Source organism: Alosa pseudoharengus, unplaced genomic scaffold (genome assembly GCF_046254945.1).
Source record: "Alosa pseudoharengus isolate Yale_2024_CS ecotype anadromous, Long Island Sound unplaced genomic scaffold, YU_APseudo_1.1 YU_APseudo_1.1_scf_8, whole genome shotgun sequence".
Classification (NCBI taxonomy): domain Eukaryota; kingdom Metazoa; phylum Chordata; class Actinopteri; order Clupeiformes; family Clupeidae; genus Alosa; species Alosa pseudoharengus.
Window position 1 is genome coordinate 15,118,363 of NW_027468870.1, and position 23,890 is coordinate 15,142,252.

Genomic DNA, 23,890 nt, shown 5'->3' on the forward strand with positions numbered 1-23,890 from the left:
TTGAACTTTCTCTCTCATTTTCCATGCTGGGAAATTGGTCAGGTAAATGAATGAATTGATCTCACTGAGGCATTTTCCCATCAACTGTGAAAAGAAAATACCAAAGAAAATATTGCACTGATCCACTTCAATAATTATTTTATTCTGTTTATAGAGATTCTCCATTTGTAGTTGGAAGGGGAAAGCATTAGTTCTATTTACAATCAGTTTGAAAACATTTTGCTCTGTACAGATTTGAATCCTGATCAATATGAACAATACTCTTTAAGACCTAGCAATGTGTTATAAAGCATTTCCTTAAAGCAAAAACCCACAAGATAACTGATCATATTATCAGCTGAAAACAAAAAAGTAAGGGATAACACAGTACAACTTGTAACTGATTAGGGGTATCCTGCTGTAAGTACGAGACACTGTCTGCAAGTGACACTTCCTAATGTACTAATTGTATTGACAATCATACACTAAACACCTATATATACCAATAAGATCTACAGTTATGTTCTATATAAGATTCATATTAAATATAATCTACACATATGTAACCTTGGAATACAATTCCCATTTGGAAAAATATCAAAATAAACAAAATTACAGGTTAAGATGAAAGAGCACATGCTTCACTGTTGTGCAAATGGATTTCATTACATGAAGACCAAAAAAATTCCAAAGTCACTCCATAATCATCTTCTGGCTTGGATTGCAAACCTCAATTTTCACTATGTTTAGACAAAAACAAAACAAACAAATAAACAAACATTTAAAAAGAAACATGAAAAAAAAAAAATTATAAATCGAGAAGTTGTTAAATTCCCCACACAACAAAGCCGTTTTAAACTGATGAAGGCAGACAACACTGATTGGTCAAAAATAACATGTGCACTGTTAAAATCCAGCCACAGATGTTGCTGAAGAACAGCAATTTCATGTTTTTGCTTGTTATGTACTGATTAGACCTTCATATGAGACTAAGGGGAAAACATCTACCTTGTCTGCATCAAGTATTGGAATTGCACTACAAGTATTAGGAGTTACATCCATATAATGTGCACTTAAAATGCATTCAGAAATGAAGGAGAAAAAATAAACAGATAAACAAAGCATCAGCCAGATTCACTACGCTTTCAATCAGGCACATCAACACTTGGTCTACTGCACTGAAACAAAAAAAAAAGATTACGCGTGTTGATTTAATCAGTGGTTAGAGCACTACTTGTGTCCTGGCCGGAGAGGCGCGGCGCAGCGCGCACATTGGGAGAAAGCGTCTTCTGCCACATTTGGGCAGCACAGCTGTCTGGGAGCATCCCTGCACTTCAGGAAACTGGGGAAGTTTGACGTGGACGACCAATTAGAAGAATAAGTAGCTAATTGTGTCTGCCTCTTTATTTTGTAATATGTGGGGGGTGGGGGGGGGCACTACAGCCCATCTGACCCTGTTAATTTCCTTCTCACACACCGACCGACAGTCTCAAAGCCCCAGATGTAGTGAGAGCAGGCGAACTCAATGAACAAGAAGATGGCCTCCTCCACGTGCAAACCCTGTGTGTATGTGTGTGTGTGTGTGTGTGTGTGGAGGTGTGTATATAAAAATGGAGGGAGTTAGAGGGGGAGAGTTCATAAAAGGCCGGAAACAGAAGTTAAGATTCTAGGGCAGGATGCATGGACAGCACAGTGCTGAAACTAATGGAAAGACTACGAGCCCAGAGTCCTTCCTCAATCTCTAACCTAGGCCTAATGCTGCTTCCTTTTGTTTCCATATTGCAATGTCTCCACCATTCTTATTCATTCATTTTCTCCTGGATGTGTATCTGTGTATGTGTGTAGGTGTGTATTTCAGCAGCATGGGAGGCAAACTACGAATGCATCCTGTTCAGCTTGGGGGATGGAGGCAATGTGTTTACAGAATCACACAACAGTTGCTCTCTCCGGTCTTCTCGCGGTTTCTCTGCCCTGAGAGTGAAAGAGAAGACGGCACACAGTAAACAATTCTGCTCTTTAGATATAGAGAGCTTAAAAAGACTGCAATTATGTATTCATGTTTATGTGAAATTAATGTTTATGTGTCTTTAAGAGTATCTTTGCATGGTTTTGTGGCACACAAATATATAATAATTTCAGACTTCAGTCATTGAGGTTGGTGGTCCAGAGAGAGAGAGAGAAAGAGAGAGAGAGAGAAATGGAGATGGAGCAAAAAAGATATGTGGAGCACAGATTGCAAAGCATACACGGCTTGCTTTCAGCTTGGAAGCATGTGAAACTCTTGAGAAGACACAAAATTAAAAAATGGTTACCTTGGGAGTTTGGCTCGGGCAATGTCTCTCTGGCAACTAAATGCATCACTGTAGTCTTTCCATGGGGCAGTTTTAATGCTGCAAGACATACACACACACAAGAAATTACTGTGGCTGTACCGAGTATTATTGGGCAATGCATCAGGGAAGACATCAATCAAATCCTTTTCAGGTCACTCTTTTCAGAGTGATAAACGTTTATGGGCAGTATCTGAGGAAGGCAATGAAACAGCACATTAACCCTCTATTAAACCCCTATTAGGGCTTTTGAGGGAACGTCGACATAGGGCAGAGAGCCACAGTTTGTAGTTGCCCTCCTTGTGGCAAGCTTGTCTACCATCAGTCTGGTTTTCGTGGGCTAGTATTCTGCGCCCCAGATGGTGCCGGTGCAGATTGTGGAGCCTGACATTTTTTGGCCGAAGACCTGTCTGTGCCTTGGCGCAGAATACTGACACCGACGATGATGCAAGGCTTTAATCCAGCTCTATCCCTGGTGCATATGTTCTCTAATTCGAGAGGGAAAGGAGACAGCCCAAACACCATGATGCTACTGTGTCAGAACTAGATATACTATATGTGACACGATCTGACAAAATGAGTCAAAAATCGTATATTCTAATTTTGAGATACAGGCCGATTACTTCAAAAACTATTGAAAATATTGATTTTTCTTTTTTGGTGTTATATGAAAGAAAAGACTTTCAAAAGAAATTTCCCTAAGTTTCATAGTCAAGACAAGAACGTAAACTTACAAAAAATTTAATTAAAATGGGCAAATCCTAAATGTACCTGCCTGTAACCTGTAACTTCAAACACGTTTTTCTCAGTTTTTCAATTGGAAAAAGATGGTGGGAGGCCATAATTCAAAATGCTGTATTTTGAAAACGATTTGCGATATGACTTAGACCAGGATATCATTTTAAAGCTTACTGTATCCTCTGTCCATTGATAGCAAAATCTCAATTTTGAATTTTGGGTCACTGTGACCCATTTTGCCAGATCGGATCACATATATTATTGTTTGAACATTAACTCATAATATTAAACCATAAAATTACTGTGTGGAAACTACCATGTACTGTATTACATGTCTTGGCTTAAGAACAGGTACATAATATATATTTACATGAGGTTTATTCTCAGTGAATTGCTATGGTGGTGGCTTTGTCATGCTTTTTGACTAGAATTGCATAAGGAGCTGCTATGGGCACAACAAAAATGTCATCCGTTGTCTGATAATAAAGTATCATCATCATAGAATTGTCCAGGGAGCACCCATAAAAGCAAATGGAGTGTCTAAGCAACTGACTGGCCTATATGGAATCTTCCCCCTCTTTTTAGCCTCTTTTTCTCTCCGTTTGGAACGGGGAGGAGTGCCTGCTTCTGTCTTTCATTCTGTCTGCCTTCTCTTTCCATGCCTTCTCATTCTGTAAGCTCCTTCAGCACCCATTCCTCCTCCCCACCTAGGTTAACCTCTGTCTGAAGGACAGCCAAACAAAAACACGCCGGCTGCCCACCACTGGCCCAACTATTTCCTTTCCGCCCTGCTCTTCTGAAAGCAGGTCTGTCCTACAGACTAGGACCTAACTGTTCACACAGACATCATCACCACACAAACATCCCCACTGCTGTTCAATGTATCTATTTATATACAAAACCTCTCCTACCAACCCCACCAAAACACTTTTCAGTGTAATAGTTTTGGTATGTTTCCGTTGCATGAAACATTTGGTGTAAGGTCTGTCGGAAACACTCTATTCTCTCTCTTCTCTTTCTCGTACAGAGCTGGTCCTTCTTTTCACCCATCACCCAGACTTTGTCATGGCAGCAGTAGCTAGAACCAGTGGTGTTGAAAGACTCCTCTCTCCGACCCTGGCTGCCATAGCAAAGGGGCAGTGAGAGAGGAGGACGATAAAGCGGGCCTCACCTCCTAGTGTCACGTTGCCATGCAGGAAGCGTCCCTGGTAGATGAGCCTCAGGATGTTAGGACTGCTCACCTGTTCCTCTTCCCAGTCTGTGGAATGAGAAAAAGGGGGAACAAAGAGGAGGAAAGAAAGTGAGGGAGACAGAGAGAAACGGGGTGGAAGGGCAGAGAGAAAGATTAGGAGTCAGATAGGGGATGGAGAGATAAGAATTTTAATAGGGACAAGAAGAATAATTATATTTTCTCAAAATAGAACCTAATTTAACATATTTAAGCATTTAACTTCTTTGAATACGCTCTTGTTACATAGTTTCAGCTTCAGAGTTAACAAATGTACCAGGCCTACACTTTGTTAGAGGAATTCACATCCATTTTGGCTATCATAATCTACATGTTCACACTCTTATTAGTGATAAAAATATAGCTTAGGTGTTTCTTATGGTTACACCTCAAGTTGGAGTTTATGAGAGGCGAGGCTTAGAATAAGATGACAGGTATGTGCTCCTTTCTAAATTATTTAATTACAGTGCACACAATGCCTAAAGCCATGTGGTGTTAACTGACATTACAACCATCATTATGCTTAGAATGCCTGACTCTGCATCGCTCTTTGTGTCTCCTTCTCTCCCTCTCTCTTTCTCTCTCTTCTTCTTCCTCTTCCCTCTATCACTCTTTTCATCTCTACTCAACCCTCTCATTCCCTAACGACTCCTCTGTGACCTTCCAGAGAGGCTACACTGAGGACAGTGGAGCAAGCGCGCAGTCATGAGTTTCATATTAAATCCACTTTGCTTTGGTGACGTGAAACACTCTTCCTCTCTCCAATTACCCAAAGGGCTGATTCAATGCATCCCCTTTAGAATTATGACAGGCTACATATTTTTGCCCTCCCCAAAAAAGAATCTGCTCTCTGTACTTTCTTTCAAATGTCATTACCCCATGTGATCGTTTTAGGAAAATCCACAATTTCCAGTGTCCTCTAATGTCATACAGACATTGCTTCTGTGAAGAACAGGAAGCACAGTTGTTGTTTTTTACTTAAAACTAAAAGCAATCAACAAACAACGAGAATTAAGTTCAAACCCTTATTATTTGTGATAGAGCTCAAGTTTAATGAGTCTCACAGGGCAAGAAGAAACGAGACTCCCATGAAAAAAGACAATCACAGATAACAGAAAAAGAGAGGAGGCTACTGAAAGAGAACTAGAGAGAGAGAGTGAAAGGGAGAGGAAGGAAAAGATGAAAGGGATATCTGGACACCATCTGTACTAACTCCCTGCAGAAAGAAGTGGTGAGCTTAGACGCCGATCCTTTTGTTTGTGGGCATGTGTTTTCTTGATAATAGGCTCCAGACAGGTGCCTTCGCAAAGGTGTTTTGTCTCGTGCCAAAGACTTTGCACTAGTCATCCTCCCAGATTGGCTGTTCGTGCTTTGCTCTCAAAGTACTCTATCAAACTATACACCCATCTATCCATCCACCCATCTTTCTTTCTTTCCCTCTCACTTTCTCTTTTCATCCAGTCATATTGTTTGACTATCTTTCACTTCACTGTAATTTCTCATGGGGCATGCATTTATGGCATCCATGCCAGTAACTGAAGGTACATGTCTCTGAAGGGGATTACCTATCTGGAACTGGGCTCAGATGAGATGAGCTCCGTCGCACAGTAAAGATTAACCAAGGATAATAAAGCATTACGCAAACAAATGAAACCAGCAACCTTCAACATGGAAGGACAACAACAACAACCTTGGGGGACTGAGACTCTGTCCCGGCTTTTCTGTACCACACAGAACTCATGGGATTATGGTGGGTTATGTATGGGCCATGTGTGGTGGGTGCATAGGTCATATGGGTGTAGGGAGAGTGTATGAAAATCCACAGATTTGTTCCAGTTCATCTAAGGACAGCGACCACACATTCAATAATTGACTAGGCACTGCGTTGTAGCACAGACATGGGGTACTTTTTACTTGGATAGTCCGCCCAGGCGCCCACAGATTATCTACGGATGCTCAGATTCTCAACAAACTGTCTCTGTTGATTCTCTGTTAATCACCATTTATGGTCAAGGTTAGGGGTTGGATTTGGTTGTGGTAATGTTCAGTAATTGTTCAACAAAAAATGTACATACTGAAATTGAATCTTGAAATTGAAGATGATATTTTAAATCTCTGTAGACTCTCCCTAGACTATCCATCTATAGACTCTCCTTAGACTATCCATGTAAAGTATTACACAATCATGCTGAGAGCTATTGAGCTTTGAATGTGTCTTCAATAGTTTTATCTAGCTACTCTTGTGGGTACTTCCACAAGATTGATCATTTATTACAGTATAAAATGTTCCTTGCGCTGTAACATGCAGTTGTGGGGTGCAGGGTAGTGCTGTGAGGTCTCTTACCCATAGGCCAGTTATCGTACACATGTTTGGCGATGTCTGCAGCTGAGTCGTTGGGCGAGAACAGGAACTCCTTTGTTTTTCCACTCACCAAAATGAGCCTCAAGTTGATCTGGAACACACACAAAAGGTCGGGTTGTTAGGACCTCAAAAGCGAGAGAAAAGAGAGCACTGGGTCTTTTTCCTTTTTAATTCTCTGGCGGCGAGCTGCCAAGCTCCTCTCGCCACACAAACACAGGGGTTCTCACCGGGCATTAGTATGATGACTGTTACACCAGTGCAATCTGAGTTCTGGCAGGAAGTCTATGACTGTCTGTTTCTCTGTGTGTGTGTCTATGTGCGTGCAGAGACTACATGACTCCAACAGCTTTGTGATTTCAATACATTTCTTTCTCTATCTGCATAACAAAAGATTTGTGTTCGATAATGGGCAAGTGGGTGGCAATAGCTGCGAGGACAAAAATCCCCCCTGAACAGGAAGAAACTTCCACTCCTAACATGAGAAGGTGAAGAGTGACAGCGGAAACAGGAAGGAAGAGGAGCAGGTAATGGAGCAAGTAACAAAAGAAGCAAGTACGAAACGATACCTCCTTGACCTACACAGCAGTAAAGATGCTGCTGTATGCTGGTCAACGGGAATGTTTGTTTGGATTGTTCCGGTGTACATGAAGCAGTGACCCAGTAGGAGCGCAATCCAACCCAGTGGTTTTAGACAATGACATTAGATTAGTTTCAGACACCATTTTATATTGCATGTAGTACAAAAGCAATATGCTCCCCATTATCTGACAGTTAAATAACCATATGAAAATCTTACTGAACGGTTCATTCATGCTCCATGCCCAGCAAACTGCAATAGCTAGCTATGGAGCTTGTGAAATGCATAACAATGTAGATATCTGTGCCATTTTGTTAAGAAACAGTGAAAGCAGGCTCTCACCAATGTGGACATTGTCTCTTTCTTTATCATGTACTTATTTTGCATCCCTCTCTCTCTCTCTCTTTTTCCCCTCCCCTGTTCTCTCCCTCCAGCTGTTGGCTGGGCATGTCTGATGCACGTGAGCGTCATTACGCGGCTGTGCTTCCATGTGCCTCGTGTATGTGAGTCCACTACATCATCCCCCCCAACCCCCAGCCAAGTACACACACACACACACACTCACACACAGCCGGGTGGGTGATGTAACAGAACTAACACCAGCGGATTGAAACAGAGATCCTCCTAAGCACTTTATCAAATCAGATTAGTGTAGCGCGCAGGAGAGAACACTCAAACACTCAAACAGCAAAATCAAAACACGGTCATATCTCACTGGTGCAATCAAATCACATAGCCACACAGTCAAAAGTAATAATTTCTATGCAATTTGGTAATATGTCCATTACTTCTACTTCTACATTAAATCTCTTGCAAGGTAGAAGAAAGCAAGACAAAAATACTCCAAAAATTATGAGAAATATGGGTAACCAGAGTAATAGTATAAGTTGCTCTGAATTAATAGTATAAATAGGGGAAAGCTTTTTGATAGGTTTAGGAAAATATGTGTATAGTGATGTTTTTTATTCCCTCTACAAATCTTATATTAGCAGACTCCAAAACACACACACAGAGAGAGAGACACGCACACACAATAATAAAACTAGAGACTGCCATCACATTCCTCTCTTTGAGGTCGTGCTTAGATTGGGGCAGCCCACGTGCACACTAACCCGAGGAAGGGAGGACAAGAGTGCCTCTGACACATCCACCAGCGGCCATCTGACGGACTGACGGGTTGGTCAGTCCATGCCCTGCATAGATCGTGTGTGTATGTGTGTGTGGATGTGTATATGTATGAGTGTGTGTGTGTGTTTGTTGGTGTTGGCGCCGCTCGCTCGCTCGCTCTCCGCTGACATCACAGTATGCTTGAGCCTCGCGCTCGGCACCAGAAGTCCATTTCACACCGCTCCTCGTGGCTGGCCCAGAGCCACGGAGCTGCGGTCAGAAGTCCGACTCTAAAGGACACCGCTGGCCTGGCTTAGGTCATCCTGTTACTGTAAGGTGAACCCTGCGTTTTGGGGACTATGTGGGCCTGGTCAAGCAGCCTCTTCACAGTGCACTTAAAAGTGTAAATGTATGAGACAGATTCAGTATCAAGACAGAGGCCTTTGTTCAGTAATCATTTAACACAGGGGGTGTTGACATGAGTACAAGATTAAGTAGTACCCAGTTTCCATGAAATAACACCCTACATAAATCAACAGCTGATTATGTTTTCCTCCCAATATAACAAGCAATGTCATGGGTGTTTTCAGGTATCTACGTGATTTGCATAAAAATATCTATTGAATTCCAAACGATGCAAATGGAACTTAAACACTCTAGGGCATTTTCTCCTTCCCACAAACACTGTGACGTCATGCCCTACAAGTTTTTTTTTCCATTTGAAAAGAGCGCAGGGTGGCACAACAATGAAAAAAGGATAACAGACACCTTGTTCTTGTTTCCATAGCGACGTGCCAGGTTGGGAGCCACTGCTTACTGAGGAAACACCTCCAGGCAAGCGTTCTTCCTGTTCCACTGCTTTCTCTCTCCAATTTGATCCACTTGTCTCACACTGTTTATCATCTCTCTCCTTCTCTTTTATTCTCACTCTGTTTATCTTTACTTGTTGTGGAGGTAGCTCCCCAAATGCATGCCAATAAGGCTTCAGTGAGAAGTGAGGGAAATCCGCTCAGTGGGATGTAAACAAAGCAGTCCTGCTGTGATCCACCAACACACCATAAGGGGGGGGGGGGGGTGGCGGCTGGGGGAAACCCACACCTTTAGCGGCTCCTTCCCCACCTCAGGTGCTCATCACTGAGCTAAGCTGTGCGTCACTGCACAGAGAGGATGAGGTCATGGCATTGTGCTTCTGGCGCACATGGGACAGGACGCAGGAGGGTTGGAGGAAGAGACACGTCCTCAGAGGTGTACCTGACAGGAAACGCAGCTAGCTGCCTGGGCTCTGAGGAGGGGTTCAGGAGATGTGCCCTTCCCTGTGGGCCGCTGCCCTCAGGATAGAGAGTATCCTCTGATTAATTAACACACTGTGCTCCCATATGCACATACAAAAACACACACACACACACACACACCAGGGTTGTGCACAATTCGAATTGCAATTCTGCTTCCTGTTTGCTACCTCAATTGAAATGCAAGTGAAATTCAAGAATTGAATTCGAATTTAAGAGCCAGTTTCAATTCAATTCTGGAATTTTGCACAAGCCTGACACACACACACACCACATCAGGATGGCTGGGCCTTATCCTTAGGGTCTGCCTCATAGCTCTTGTGGTGGCTAGGCATTGCATGGTGATGGCCACCCATGAGACAGGAGGGCTCGGAAAAGGAGGAGGGAAAGCAACGATGACTGCCTACCAGGGGAGGCTTAGGAGACAAACAACAACAGCTGACTGCATAACAAGGGAGAAGCTGGTGTGCCTGCATCTCTTGTCTCGACAAAAACAAGAAAAGGTAACATTAGGTCTATGCAACTCGGCTACCAAGTCTACCAAGTCGAGCTTTACACTGTGCAAGGACCAACATGTGCGCAATCGCTCCTCTGCTCTCTTCCCATTACACACACACACACACACACACGGCAACTGAGCCATCTTATCATAAGATTCTTATGCAATCACACATCAGTGAGAATAACATTGGAAACAATGCCGCTGGCAAGGATTTCTCCAAATAAGTCCAGCGAATCTAGTGGTAAGCTCCCTGCTGCTCCCCAAATGTTTGCCAGGACTAAGTGTAAAGGCGAGGAGGTGCAGTCCACCTGTTTTGGAGTAAAGTCCCTTTTGAAGATAAATAAACATTTCTATCATTGCAGCCAGTTAGTTGGCAGACTTTTAATGAATTCCAAAACATCGAAATACATTATGGAATTTGTAATATACTGGTATGTAAATATTACTCAATATATTAGTTAAAAAATATATTAATTTCAGTCAAGTACGATTTAGATAAAAAAGCATGATATATCATCACCACCAATTTTAACAGTTGGTACATTATGCATGTTTGTTCTGGTCTGCTGAACAGCAGTGACTCAGTAATTTCAAATTGGACAGATGAAAGCAGTGGATCTAAGGGTGACTAATGATTAACAGGCAATCACACACACACACACACACACACACATGAATAGCACAGCACATTCTCTACTTAAGTGCAGGCTGTGGTCTCCATAGGATAATTCTCATTCTAACATTACACAGAGAGGGATTGAAAGCCATTGCAAGTGAATAGTACAGAAAAGGGAGAGGGGATCAAAAAGAGAAAAGAGAAGGGAAAATGGAAGAGAAGAGGAGAAAAGGCAGAGTGCCTTAGGACCCTGTATTTTATGAATAATGAATAACAAGGTAATGACATCAGGCTAGTTTTCAAGAGGAACAGTCCTGGTAATTTATGGAGAGATACTGCACATCATCATGCAATTGATGTAGCTAAAACATTACTCTTTTCAGTTCAGACTAACACATACAACCATAAAACAGTTGAAGAAATATATGCATGAAGTTACCTATGCCATCAGGATAAAAATAACATTTAATCTATCCAATGACTTCAAATAAATTCACTTGTTGAGCCAATCATGGCACTGAGAGTTTAAAGCTTAGTTTATTTTTATGGTCCATGGTAATTTATTAGATATCCATCAAAAACATTGGAATTCGGAAAGCTGGACAGAGCATATGGGAGAATGTCATCATATGAAACACCAGTACGATTGCTACTTTTTTGCTACTCTTTTGTTACATTATTTGCATCTAACTATGTACTGGAAACACACACACACTCACACACCCTTCCCTTCTGCTTCTTTCCTGCAGCGTCCATTTTCATTAGCTTGATCAATCCAGGCCAGGCCTCACTTCCTCTCCAACAGCTGCAACCCAGTAGCGAATAAAGCAGAAGTGACAGGTGACCTACTGCACACACACACACACTTCCTCTTTTTTATCTTCCCTTCCTTATCACAGTCTTCCCATCATTCACCCAGGTATCACTCTCTAAACACCTGACAGCACTCATGTGACAAAATGGCAGTCATCAGCCACACTTTGATCACACTCCACCAATCCCCCCTTCTTTCTTTCTTTCTTTCTATCTTTCTCTCTCTTTCTTCTTTTTCAGGGAGCCGGTGTCACCTTGACTGCACATCATTTCCAGCACAGTGATTATTGACAGGAGGTTGTAAAGGAGGCTAAGGGCCAGAGGGCACCACACCCTGTGGACTGCTAATCTCAGCCTACAAGTGAGGTCAGGACAAAAGCTGTATCATAAGACGCACTGGCACCATATAATACAGCCATGCAAATACTTTGGACCTAAGGTTAGGTTTAAAATGTTAAATAATATAAGTGGACCGCATAACTCAACCTAAATGAAAAACGTTTGGCTCTGTGAAGTAGTGTTCTTTTTCACTAGGTGCTGTAAATATAAGTAGTCATTAGAGACCATAACCAGGCCTTTGTGTACAACTCCCTGAAATATAGAGCTCCTGAAACAGACCCAAGGGAGAAAGAGCAAAGACACAAGACAGAAGAGTGGATAACTGATTTGGTAGAGGAGGGTTATATGATAACTAAAAATATTACTCTGGTCTTCAGGCTTGACAGCATTTATTAGGCCCTGGGTTGCAGAAGCCTAGCCACCAGTGCTTATTTAATAAAGTGTTGGAAATCCTGAAAGCTCTGGGTGCTTGTGTTCTTTTTCCTGCCCTCCTCCCCTTGTCAGAGGACGAGGTCTCCGGGGAACAGGATTAGTGAAAGCCACCACCCAAAGACCTCACTTTAGACTCAGTAATCCTTGGAAAACAACACCAACAGCCCAACCCAATCCTGGACAAAGGCCTTAAACTAGACTGACCTTCCCAAAGCTACATGCGCTAGGTGTGATAGTTTTCCCTCCTGCCATTATTATTACCACTGGGGCTCACACTACTGCTAGTAGTTGCAGGAGCACCCTCTCTAAGACACTGATAACAGCAATGCATTTTGATCCCTCAAATAACCCCCCCCCCAACAGCTCATCGCAGCAGCAGCACAAAGGCTCCTTTTCACCAAACAGGACACCAGTCAGTGCTCGACCCCGCGTCAGAACATCACAGGAAGCCATTCATCAGCATGTGATGACTGTTTTGCGTCAGGCCCCGTTTACGGAAAAAAAAAAAAAAATGTTAACACAGGCAGGCCAAAAAACAAAACAGATAATTTCATTACAGCGTGGGCTAAGACATGAATAGCCCACACTATAGACATATTTAGAAGTCTGCCAAGAGGCAAAGTGGTGGGTGGGACAGGGGTAAGGCCTTAGGAGTGGGGGAGGGAGGGAGTGCTGTGCTCTCATGAGAAGTTAATTTAGTCTCTGACGGGTGGCCCCGGCAGAGTTCAGAGCTAAAGGTGGGTTGGAGGAGACTCGTAGGCTCCAGGCCTGTGAGTGACAGACATGTCTGTGTCACACCGCAAGACGAGACCCATTCTTTGTGTGTGTACAGTGTGGTTGTTTTATGAGGGATCAGTGCCACCATTACCTTAATCTGTCTCTTTTCAGAATATAGGCCTGGCACAATTACATCACCTGTTTTGACTGCTTGGAAGGACAGTTTATTGAGCTGCAAAACTGTGTTATTTTTCAAAGCCAGACAGAAAAAAAGTAATATCATATCAAAGCACAGAACATTTAGTATGTACTTACAACATTAGTATATAGTTATAAGCATAAAAAATTGTAGCCAAACATTGATTAAATAGCCTTCAACTGCTTGAAAATGTTAAGTAGGACTGTGGTGGTCATGTGTTCAGGAAATTGGCTTTACAGTAAGTGGTATACTGATACTCAAATCATAACATAGTGCACAGTCCAGATCATGTTAGTAGGTAAGGATAAGTAGTAAAGCACTGGATTAGCTGTGACAGGACCACTATGTCTTATGGCTTAGCATGGGCAGCTACCAGCATTCTACTCTGTGACCAACACACACACACATAGGCTACAGAGAGAGAGAGAGAGAGAGAGAGAGAGAGAGAGAGAGAGAGAGAGAAAGAGAGACACATACACACACACACATGAGCAAACTAAATCTGAAAAAGAGCCAACAGCTTTTGCTTGTTCTAGGAATATAGCACTGTGAGATTTCATTCAGTCTTTCATTTGTTGATCCTATCCTGTTGTCATCGTTCCTCTGCTGACATCGTGTGCGCTTTCTCCACGGGCCAATTACAGACAGATGGAGAGGCGGGTGAAGGGAGATATACAGCTAAGACCTCTGAAATCTCTCTCTGCTGCGCCTGAGAACTAATGCAGAGTGACACGTCGATCTCTGAAGACTACGGTGATCCCTCACTTCCCATGCTGTGTGTGTGTGTGTGTGTGAGAGAGAGAGAGAGAGAGATGGAAGATGAGAGAGAAGGAAAGAATGAAACAGAGAGTATGAGAGAGGGGGTGAACGAGAGAGAGAAATGGGGGGAGGGGGAGACACCTCACAAAACTATAATTAGAGTGTGAATGGGGAGGATACTTGAATATGAAATAGTAGGTAGTATAGTACTATGTTATGGTGTTGGTTATCTTTGAGTAGTACACATATGCTATGCATATGTCTGCACTCACTGAGTGTGCATTAATAAGTATATGAATGCTGAAAGATAAGTGGTTTCCTCAGTGTGGTAGAGTGAGGCTATGTTGCCTCTTTAAGTGCTAATACAACAGCTCTCAGAGCACTCAAGCACTCTGATTCAAAAACAGAAGGTGTACGCAAGCCCACTCCATTCCATGCATGAAATACTGAGGCTGAAAAGGACTTTAGACTACGCGAAGGAGTGAAAACACTTCCCATAAAACAATAATGAAAAGTACTGAACTAGTATTTCAACAGTATTAGCACGGATGAAAAGCTAAACTTAATTGACTTGGCTGATAGGGACACAGGCTCAGCAGGGCTATTTAATTCACAGTCGAGTCCCTGCGCAGCGTGGTCCATCTTTAATTTCTGTTTTAGGCCCCAGCTTTCTCTACATTACCAACTGCCAATTGTTCATAATCGCCAAGGACTTCACCAGGGCATGACCTTTCTGTGACAGGCTGTGAGAACTGTCATGTTCCTTCCTCGCCTTCATCATTTGCATATCTCAGAGAATTATTAAGAGCCTCTAGACGAGAAACATTCACCTAGATTTAAATGTGAGATTGCAGGCCCTCATCTTGTCACGAACACAAATGGGTTTTTTTTTGTCATAATTCTTAAAGTGAGACAGTGCCTCTTCTCACCTATGGGCTTCATACGCCAGTCAAGTGGAACAGTCGTATATCTAAGGGAGGGACTTCTTTTCTCAGTGGCTTACCAAACAACCCAACATGGCTAGAGGGATGTGGCACTGACAGCATACCACTGTCTCTAAAGATCTACAACCTGATATTCTTGAGGAAAAAGGCCAAAGGTGTTCTCTGGTCACCTTTATAAATGATTTACCAAATGCTGAACAGCATATCCCTGGGTATTCCAAGAATGATTCATACTCTGTCTTTCATTAAATCCACAGTCAAGGTCTTCACAACAGACCGTCTTCTTAACAAAATTCTGAACAGAGGCCTAGTTATTTGCATTCCTTTACTCAACTAAATATCTATGGCCATTCATCTGCATTTCTTACGGAAACATGGCCGACGCAACACAAAGGCTGACATCACTGTAAACACACTGACCCACCTCCAGCACTCATTCAGTGTTTTTCATTCAGCTCACACACTCACACACACACACACACACACACACTCACTCACATGGTTGAAGAAGACGTTCCTCTGAGGCAGAAACATTGCGGTCTGAAAGCAGCCTTGGGATGATGAATTAGTAATGGTATGTTTTACTCCACTCGGCTGTACCTACTGTATGCCGCTCCATCTTTGAGATATCAACACAGCAGCAGGCACTGTGTGTAGTTAACAACGATGATAAGGGACGACGCCGAGAGGAAGGAATAAAGACATAAGTCTGATGAAGACATTGTGTTTAGCCAAGTCAGAGGTCTGTCTCACCACAGACAGGGCCTGGCTTCCTCGGAACCATTAGCCTCGTTGTAAACCACGAGCACAGCACAATAGCAGCTGCAGGTTTGGGCATGTGCAAACGCTCGTTCAGCACTCCTGAAGGACATCCTGTCCAGACACCAAGAGGCTGGATATGGAAGAGACAGACATTGAGAACGAGAGAGAAAGAGAGAGAGAGAGAGAGCGAAAGGTGGTGCTCCATGTATAGACCAACAAAGCAAACCTAGACACTTCAAGAGACTCAAAGTGTTATTACTGGAGAATCAATAACACCATCTGGATGAGGGAGAATGCTTATGAACTGAGCTCAGAGTTTGACCATCCCTTATCCCTTCTCATACACAGACACACTACTGCAGCCAACCAGCCAGGGCAAATCCAGAGAAATTAGCACAGATTGAGGCTGCTAGCATTCAGATGGAAGATTGCTCCATGAGCGGTGTCCCTGTGTCCCTAAGGCAAGAGCTAGGAGAGGGGGGCTGTGCTGCTGAATTATTAAACCTGTATGTCATCATCCACATACTACCATACAGAATGTTTAGAGTTCAAGAATGTTTAATGTTCTTGAATTTCCCCTGGGGATCAATAAAGTAATTGCGTTTGTGCCAGGCAAGGAGGCAAGGATAGGATAATTAAAATAAGGTGAATCTTCAAAGGAAGGGAAGATGCTTGATGCTTAGATGGAGTCCAGGGGGAACCAGCAAACGGATGCAATAGACAGGATGTCAATAAGGATAGCAAAAAAAACAGCTGCAGCACACAAGCTAACACACAGCCATCAAAGACAAAACCTCAACACATGAGGCAATGCATGAGATGTCATGTAACAAGTCCATTAAAACAGGTTAGTCCAAGAGGTGTACAGAGAAGGAGAGTTGATGCCTGTGTAGAGGGAGAGATTGAAGGAGAAATGAACAGCAAAGGAATGAGGCAGGGAATGAGAGAGGGATAAATAAACGGTGAACTAGACAATTGGATGGGAGAGGGAGAGGAAGAGAGAGAGAGAGAGAGAGAGAGAGAGAGAGAGAGAGAGAGAGAGAGAGAGAGAAAGACTCACATCTCCCTGCCAAATGAAGGCAGGCAGCCCCTTGCCCTGGGGCCACTGGTCACGTGCTTTGTAGCAGTAAAGGGCAGACATCTGCAGAGACACTGTGGAGGAGAGGGCAGCCGGGAGAGACGGGGGTGGGGGGCAGGGGGGGCGGAACTGCTGGGCAAATTGAAATGTCCTTATCCTGGAATTGCCAGATGGCACAGAAAACTTCCAGGAGCACATTCTCTTTCATCTTGCTGGCCCCTGTGCTTCATTTATACAATATGCCCCTGTGTCTCGTTAGCATCGCTCCATGGCATGCTCTCGTCAGACAAGGTCCTCATTGAGCAGCGCTTTAAAAGATACATGCATGGGGGTTTTATGGACACTTTTTCTTTTCAACTCTTTTTTTGGGGGGTGACCAGTACCCCAAGCGATCCTACAACCCGATGAAGCCATCTTTTCATCAAGGCCTGAAGTTGTTCCCCAAATGCCCCCAAGACCCCGATTTCAACTTCATTAAACAGCATTCATCAATAGCATCAGAGATTAAAAAAAAAATAAACTGACATTCTCACAATGAAATTGAATTTCAACACATAAACATATTGACTGAACTGGTTATAATTTAGCCACAAGTGACAGATAAGGCTTTGATGACTTTCCTTAATAAGCAACATATTGTTTTCCAAATGGCAGAGCTTTACTTTTTCTACCTTGTTATTCTGGCCGCGATGGAACAAGCATATGAATATGTCATCAAATTAGCAAGCATTCCAATCAATAATGCTGCACCCTTAATTACTTAAATGGGTCCCTCGATGTGCAATCAGAACATAATCTGAGTGTCCTACAGTGAGTTGAGTCACCATTTTGGTTCTCATTCTATGTTGTGCTATACGTTATATCATCAAAGCTTAATAGTGTGAGTGCATTCTTTGAGGTCACTGTTCAGCTGTTTGCCAGGCAAACCAAGAGCCACAAAACACGATAGCAGTCCTCTGATGGAGTCTCACCAGTAATGGTTCCTGGAAATGCTACTGAATGTAACATAACATAGGCTAACAGTCAGAAAACGAAACATTCAGTAACACTGACTCCTCTGGACCGTAAACCCGACAGTGCGCTCTGCCTCACTTGGACATTAACTCCCTAAGCTTAATTGGCTGCAGTAACAGTTTTATGGTTTCTTATGCTTCATGCACGCGATGTCAAAACATAAGCTACTATTTGAGCTCCCGTGCATCTTGACGTGAAGCCAGCACAGCAGCATAATGCAAAGGACATGCCATTGACAGACCTGTGCTATGCATAAAGACTTCTCTTTTGTTCTTCTATTGATAACAGATTTTCAGTAATGCTCTACCAGTGGGGTTTTTCAACATACATAAATAGGGTGTACATGTAGTGTTAACCTCTTCATACGCCAAGTCCAAGTCATTATCCACTGCAGCGTTAGATTAGACAGGCCAAGGCTTTCTACAACCACCTGGTTCAATGAAATGATGCTCCAGACCCCCCCCCCCCCTCTTTATGTGCATACTGCTCTGTACTGTGGGGTGTCAATGTACTAGAGCATTCTGACTACTTTGTGAGTGCTGAAATTGGAACATGCACCATGATGTTCCCTTTCTCTTTGTCATTTTGCTATCTGTTGATGTTCGTAATTGAACACTTCCTGGTTTAAGGTCAGAATAAGCGAGAGAAGGAGATGGACCACAACAGCTTTTCCATCCAGAGACCTTCAGTGCAACATCCTGTTAAGGCTTTCACAAAATTAAAAAGATCAGGTGATGGAGCATCAATGCTCAAGTTATAGTTGGTATTTAAGAACAGTACAGAGAGGCCTTGAGCTCTCTCTCCCTTGGTAACATGGCCACTGTGCAACAATGTTTTCCAGGAAATGCAACCCAGGTCACTTCTCTGCATAAGGTCCCATGCTGAATATTCCAAAGCAAATATTTAAATATACACAGGCTATCTGAATCAGGCTACATGGCAGGCAGAGAAAGGAGGGACAATGCCACATTCCTACTTAGGTAGAAGAGAATGTACCACCTGCTAGGAACAAATATACCAGTATATACAATACCAACATTTTATAAATCCTTCATGACCACAGGGAAAGGGGAATGTCTCACTTTGTGGTGTTTGGTAGACTACCTGAACCAGATTGTTATTGGAAAAGTATGTTTCATAAACACTAAGGAGCTTGGTATTTTCTTCACAGACCTGCTTAAAAGTTCCTAACTGTTTTATTCTCAGCTCATCTGACAACTAGAAACACCACTGAATGTTTTACCTTCTGCCAAACACATTCTACAAATGCATTCTACAAATGTGACTCTTGTTACCATTCTATATTTAAAATCGTCCAGGAAATTGTTTCTGCGAGCAAATATTCTAAACATGAATTCTGATTCGCTAAACATTTGACCAAAAGGAGGAACTGCAACAAAATGACTTCTCATTTCCCGATTCATTCTGAAACAAACTACTAACTTTTAGATGATTTATAAAATAAAGTTACAGAACTATGATTCTAGTGGTATAGGTAATCTGATATTCAGATGAAGATTTGCCTCTCATAAAGGCCTATATTTTACCTGGGCCCTGACTCACCTTCAACACCACATTTGAAGACACCCACATACCAAGTACCTATGTAACTGTGAGGCAATGCACATGAGAAACACAACCATCCAAAAGAAGAAAGACAGAGTCCACCATTTTAGAAAGGCTGAGACTATATCATAAGATATTGACAGGATGTAGGGCACGCTAAAGGAGCAGCTTGAACAGGAGCAGGCTGAGCATTTATAAATGTGTGCACCTCTCTCAGACTCTGCTGTAAATTGTCCTCAGTCGAGTTGAAAGGGTCCTTTATTGAGTGAGTCTGTGCCACTTCCTCTCTCCCTCCCCTCTGTCTCTCTCTCTCTCTCCCTCCCCTCTCTCCCTCTCTCTCTCTCTCTCTCCTTCTCCCCCTCAAGTCTTTAACCCCCTCATGGTCACTCTGCCGCAGGGCTTTTTTTTCAGGCTAATCTCCTCTGCTCCCAACATTTGATGAACCTTTTTTGTCCACCCCCTGCCTATGTTTACCCTGAGGCGTTGACTAAAACTCTAAGCCTCTCCCTCCTCTTCTTCTTCTCCTTCCTCTAACTTCCATCCATCCATATTGACAGCGAGGGGATGCATTCAGAGGCAGTCAACTGTGACATCCAATGCAGGTCAGGGGTCGGTGGGGCTCTCTTCCATCAAGCGCTCTCCCTCTCCTGCTCTATAAATGACCTCATCAGCACCCATTGTGCCCAGCCAGAACAACACTTCCTGCTTTTCTTCTTATCTGGAATATGATTTGTGATTGTGTAAAGGTCTAAAATGACACAGCAATCATGTCAGGAAAAACAGGTTTAGTTTTACTGCAGATTTCCTCAAGTCACTCATAGCCTCAGACAGCTGACCTGCACCAGGCCTTATTCAACGGTTGCTGATATAACACATGTGTAATGCAGCACTAGGACGAGAGAGTAAGATTATGATTATGTAATAAATGTAATCTTTTTCAGCTGTACATTCAACCCGACTAACAGCAGCCCATTTCCATGCTTACAACAGAATAGGAAGCTTTTTCATCCCAATCAATAAAACAACCACCAAAAGAGTCCATTGGTCAATGGATTCATGACACCAACCCTCAGCTATTGAGCTGTGTTAATGCACCCACATGAAGTCCTCTAACCATTGATGACTCAGACGGTCAAACTAGACACAATAAAGCATCCATTCACAAATCCATTCACAGATTACTTCCCATCATACAAACACGGACAGGAAACTGGATTATATCTGTGGAACTCAACACAATCCCACTGTAAAATTGCATTATTGCACGTCCCGTTGATGTCAGATAAAAATAGAAGAATAAATCTGACTTAAAATAGAATCTTATGTTGACTTATAGTGTCCTGTGAGAAGCGCATGAAACTTCACCTGTCCACGGTTCGATGCGAACGCCTGAATCCGAACAGAGGCTAATGAACAACCTTCTGATGACAGAATGCCAGCATTCTGCCTGCTCACCGCCCATAATGCTACGATCTGTTAAGCAATTCAGGGATAGACAGTGAGGACATTGCTGAAAACTCAACTACTGCGGTCTACTACTTCTGCTTTCACAGCAATCCTATGATTAGAGTGTTTTAGTTACGGAAGGTGCGGCGGGTTCATCAAGAAAGAACCAACAGGATAGCTGTAGTGAAAAGTACAGCGCATTCATGTCGAGTGCTTGCATTCTCCTCGACTATTTCACCTACTTGGCTACTGATTTACTAAATTGATATCAAACATGTGTATCTACAGCTGTCAATGTTTTTCGAGTATGGGCCAATGAATGTTTCCTACCGATGTGAAAGTTTCAACATTGTGGACTGTTTGAGACAGTGGTTTTGGACTATTTATGTGCTGGCAGAGACTAATATGAGGACAAACGACAGAACCAAAGTGCCTGGACTTGCCAATAACTAAGAGCATACAGATTAATGAGGTACTGTTCATCTGGAGATGAGGCACAAACACCAGTGTTTCCCATACATTCACTTATTTGTGGCGGCCCACCACAATATCAACATTGACCACCACACAATGATTTTCTATGTTGTGCTATTTAAATTAGATGAAATCCTTTCATTGTATGTGCACCCCGCAACAAACTAGGCTTGAGGACATCTTACACATGTTGTGGATTCTACATCACTCATAAGAGCCATGGTTTTATATCAGCTAATCTGAAGACAATGTTCTATGCATGATTTTATATCAATGACATCAGTACACGCTTACCAACAAAACTTCTGCTTAGCCCTGAGCTTTCTTTGTCACTGGCCAATACTAAGTTGAGGCTGTAATCTACACAAACTGCCACATAAATGCCCAACTAAGGTAGACATGGTACCAATATCATCTCACACGTGCCACCTGTCCAAGCAGTCTCTTGATAAAAGTGTTCTGCAATTAACAACAAAAGAGCTAATTTAGAGTCTGTGGCCTATCTGATGTGCCACTTCCTTTGCAGTGTTTTGAGAGTTACTGAGAAACTGTGAGAAAAGGAGAAGGGTGTAGATAGAGAGATCTTCTAAGAGGATAATGACACATACCCTTTAACACACACACATACACCACACACACACACAGTCATTGTTTGACACCCTGCCCCCACACACCTACCCCACGCCCACCCACCCACCCTGGGTGTGGACCACACACCGATATGCCAAAAGTGTCCTGGTTAGTGTTACAAGAACCTTGCAACAATCTACAAACTACAACAAAGAAATCTGATCTCTGGTGCTAACACATAAGAGGTGCAAAAGAAATCAGTGTGTTTTATCCTAATATGACATTCCTGAATAGAAGCATAATAACAAGACATTTAACATAGTATCCCACACAAACTACTAGTAAGAAATGTTTGAAGCATTGTGTGCAGAGCGTTCTACATGGAGATAAGACAATCTGAGATCTACCAGTTCCTCACAACCACTAACATGATGGCTATCATTAAAGAGGAACCCAAACAACATTTCCATGGACAGGTGAATAAGACATTTCCCATTTTTTGTTATGCTGATGAAGGGACAACTCATTTTATTATACTTTCTACATAACCAAGTATTCAACCTAAACTTATGATAAGCTAGCACTGGAAGTTGGTTGAGGAACAACAAACTAGTCCACAGGCACGAGCATAAAATCACGTGTAGACTCAGTTTCAGCTGAGTTCGGTAAAGAGCAATGGGCTCAAACATAACCTCTACGACTGTGTGGTTTGTTTGGGATACAGTAGCGTATGCTTCAGAACAATACCCAATATTCAAGGTTTGCAAATTACACTCCACAGAATCACCAATGATTAGCCAAAACAGTAAGCTGAAAAATCAGTCGACAGTAGGCTATAGGTGTGCAGTTGCTTAAATCTGCAACTGCGCGAAGTAGCTTACTTCAACCATGGTTGGATATGAAAATGCATGCAAATAGTTTCTTATAAAAACAGAGGGGGGACCCGTGAGCGTCATCAGCAAACTCCTTTAAGCTATTTACAGACGTTGTCATTCTCTGGACTAGGCTATATGACGCCCTAAAAGCGCAACTGCCTATTTGAATTTTTAATACTTTAATTAAACACAGCTAAGAAACTTTACGAGGGCAAGAGACTTGCTTGGTATTCGAAAGAGTGTCTAATAAAGCGTTCTCACCATATCCGCTGGGATAGTGCTCGTCATCTTAGAACAGTGTCCTTTCGCAATTTCACAGTAGAAAGTATTTCCTTGTATTCACTTCGTTCTTTTCTGTCTTTGTTTCAGCAACTGATTAACCATAGGCTATGCTGAGGTCAATGAAATACCCTTCAAAAATGTTTATTCGTTACTCCTGTCCCCACGAATGCGCAGAGGTAGTTGGGCAAATGCAGGAATGTGTTCTTGTATTATTCATTTGCTTAGGATTTCTTCAGATTCACTTTATTAAAAAAAATGCCAATATCTATTGCGTGGGAGGTCCCACTCCCATACCCCAGAAAAGAAAAAAAATATCAATATTGGAAAGAGGTTCCTACGCCATAGGAAAACGGAATTATGATGAAATATCCAAGGGTCGACCTCGACGTAATTTCGTGCGCTTTAGCAAAATATATCTTCAAAAGACCATAGCTTCCCTATTCCGCTGATGTCGACGACAAAAACAATAGCCGTACGTCCGGTATTTCGTTAAATTGCCGTTTTTTACTAACTGTGTTCCTCTGCGCCGCTGTCTGCTGTCATCCTGTCTCACAAAAACATGGCGGCACTTCTCATGAGAAAAAAACTGAACAAGGAACTGTGGCTGGTTAGCTAAAAAGCGCACGATGTCGTTTGGTAGGCCTATGTAAATGCATAGCCTACGCCTCCGTACGACTTTTGTGAAGGGGCGGAGAATTCTTTTTTTCTCCCCAAGGCTAAGCACGCCTCCCTCCTCAAAGGTCGATGCTCATATCGCACAGTAGGCTAATTGCATAGGTGTTCTTCATGAAATTCAGAGGACAGGCTAGCTAAGCTACCTTAACACCCCAGATAGGGTGTTTTTATTCCATAGGCTACTCTATACAAGGAAAGAAGGGTAGCCTATAGACTT

At 42.6% G+C, this 23,890-nt stretch overlaps 1 protein-coding gene across 1 annotated transcript; it reads right to left on the reverse strand.

The window, feature by feature from the left end:
* Positions 1 to 121: 121 nt before the first annotated feature.
* On the reverse strand, positions 122 to 23,623 carry ubl3a (ubiquitin-like 3a). The gene is made up of 5 exons (XM_076275276.1): positions 22,978 to 23,623; positions 6,620 to 6,728; positions 4,219 to 4,305; positions 2,292 to 2,369; positions 122 to 1,950 (listed from the first exon to the last, which is right to left on the reverse strand). Exons 1-5 carry the CDS (start codon positions 23,002 to 23,004, stop codon positions 1,898 to 1,900), a joined length of 354 nt encoding a protein of 117 aa, XP_076131391.1. The 5' UTR covers positions 23,005 to 23,623; the 3' UTR covers positions 122 to 1,897.
* Positions 23,624 to 23,890: the final 267 nt, after the last annotated feature.

Excerpts from the sequence above, each read along its gene's own strand:
- ubl3a (XM_076275276.1), bottom strand. The coding sequence starts at position 23,004 with ATGACGAGCACTATCCCAGCGGATATG. Across the intron at positions 4,306-6,619 it reads GTACGATAACTGGCCTATGG|ACTGGGAAGAGGAACAGGTG; the intron begins GTAAGAGACCTC and ends CTCATTCCACAG. Across the intron at positions 2,370-4,218 it reads TGGCAACGTGACACTAGGAG|CATTAAAACTGCCCCATGGA; the intron begins GTGAGGCCCGCT and ends TATGTCTTGCAG.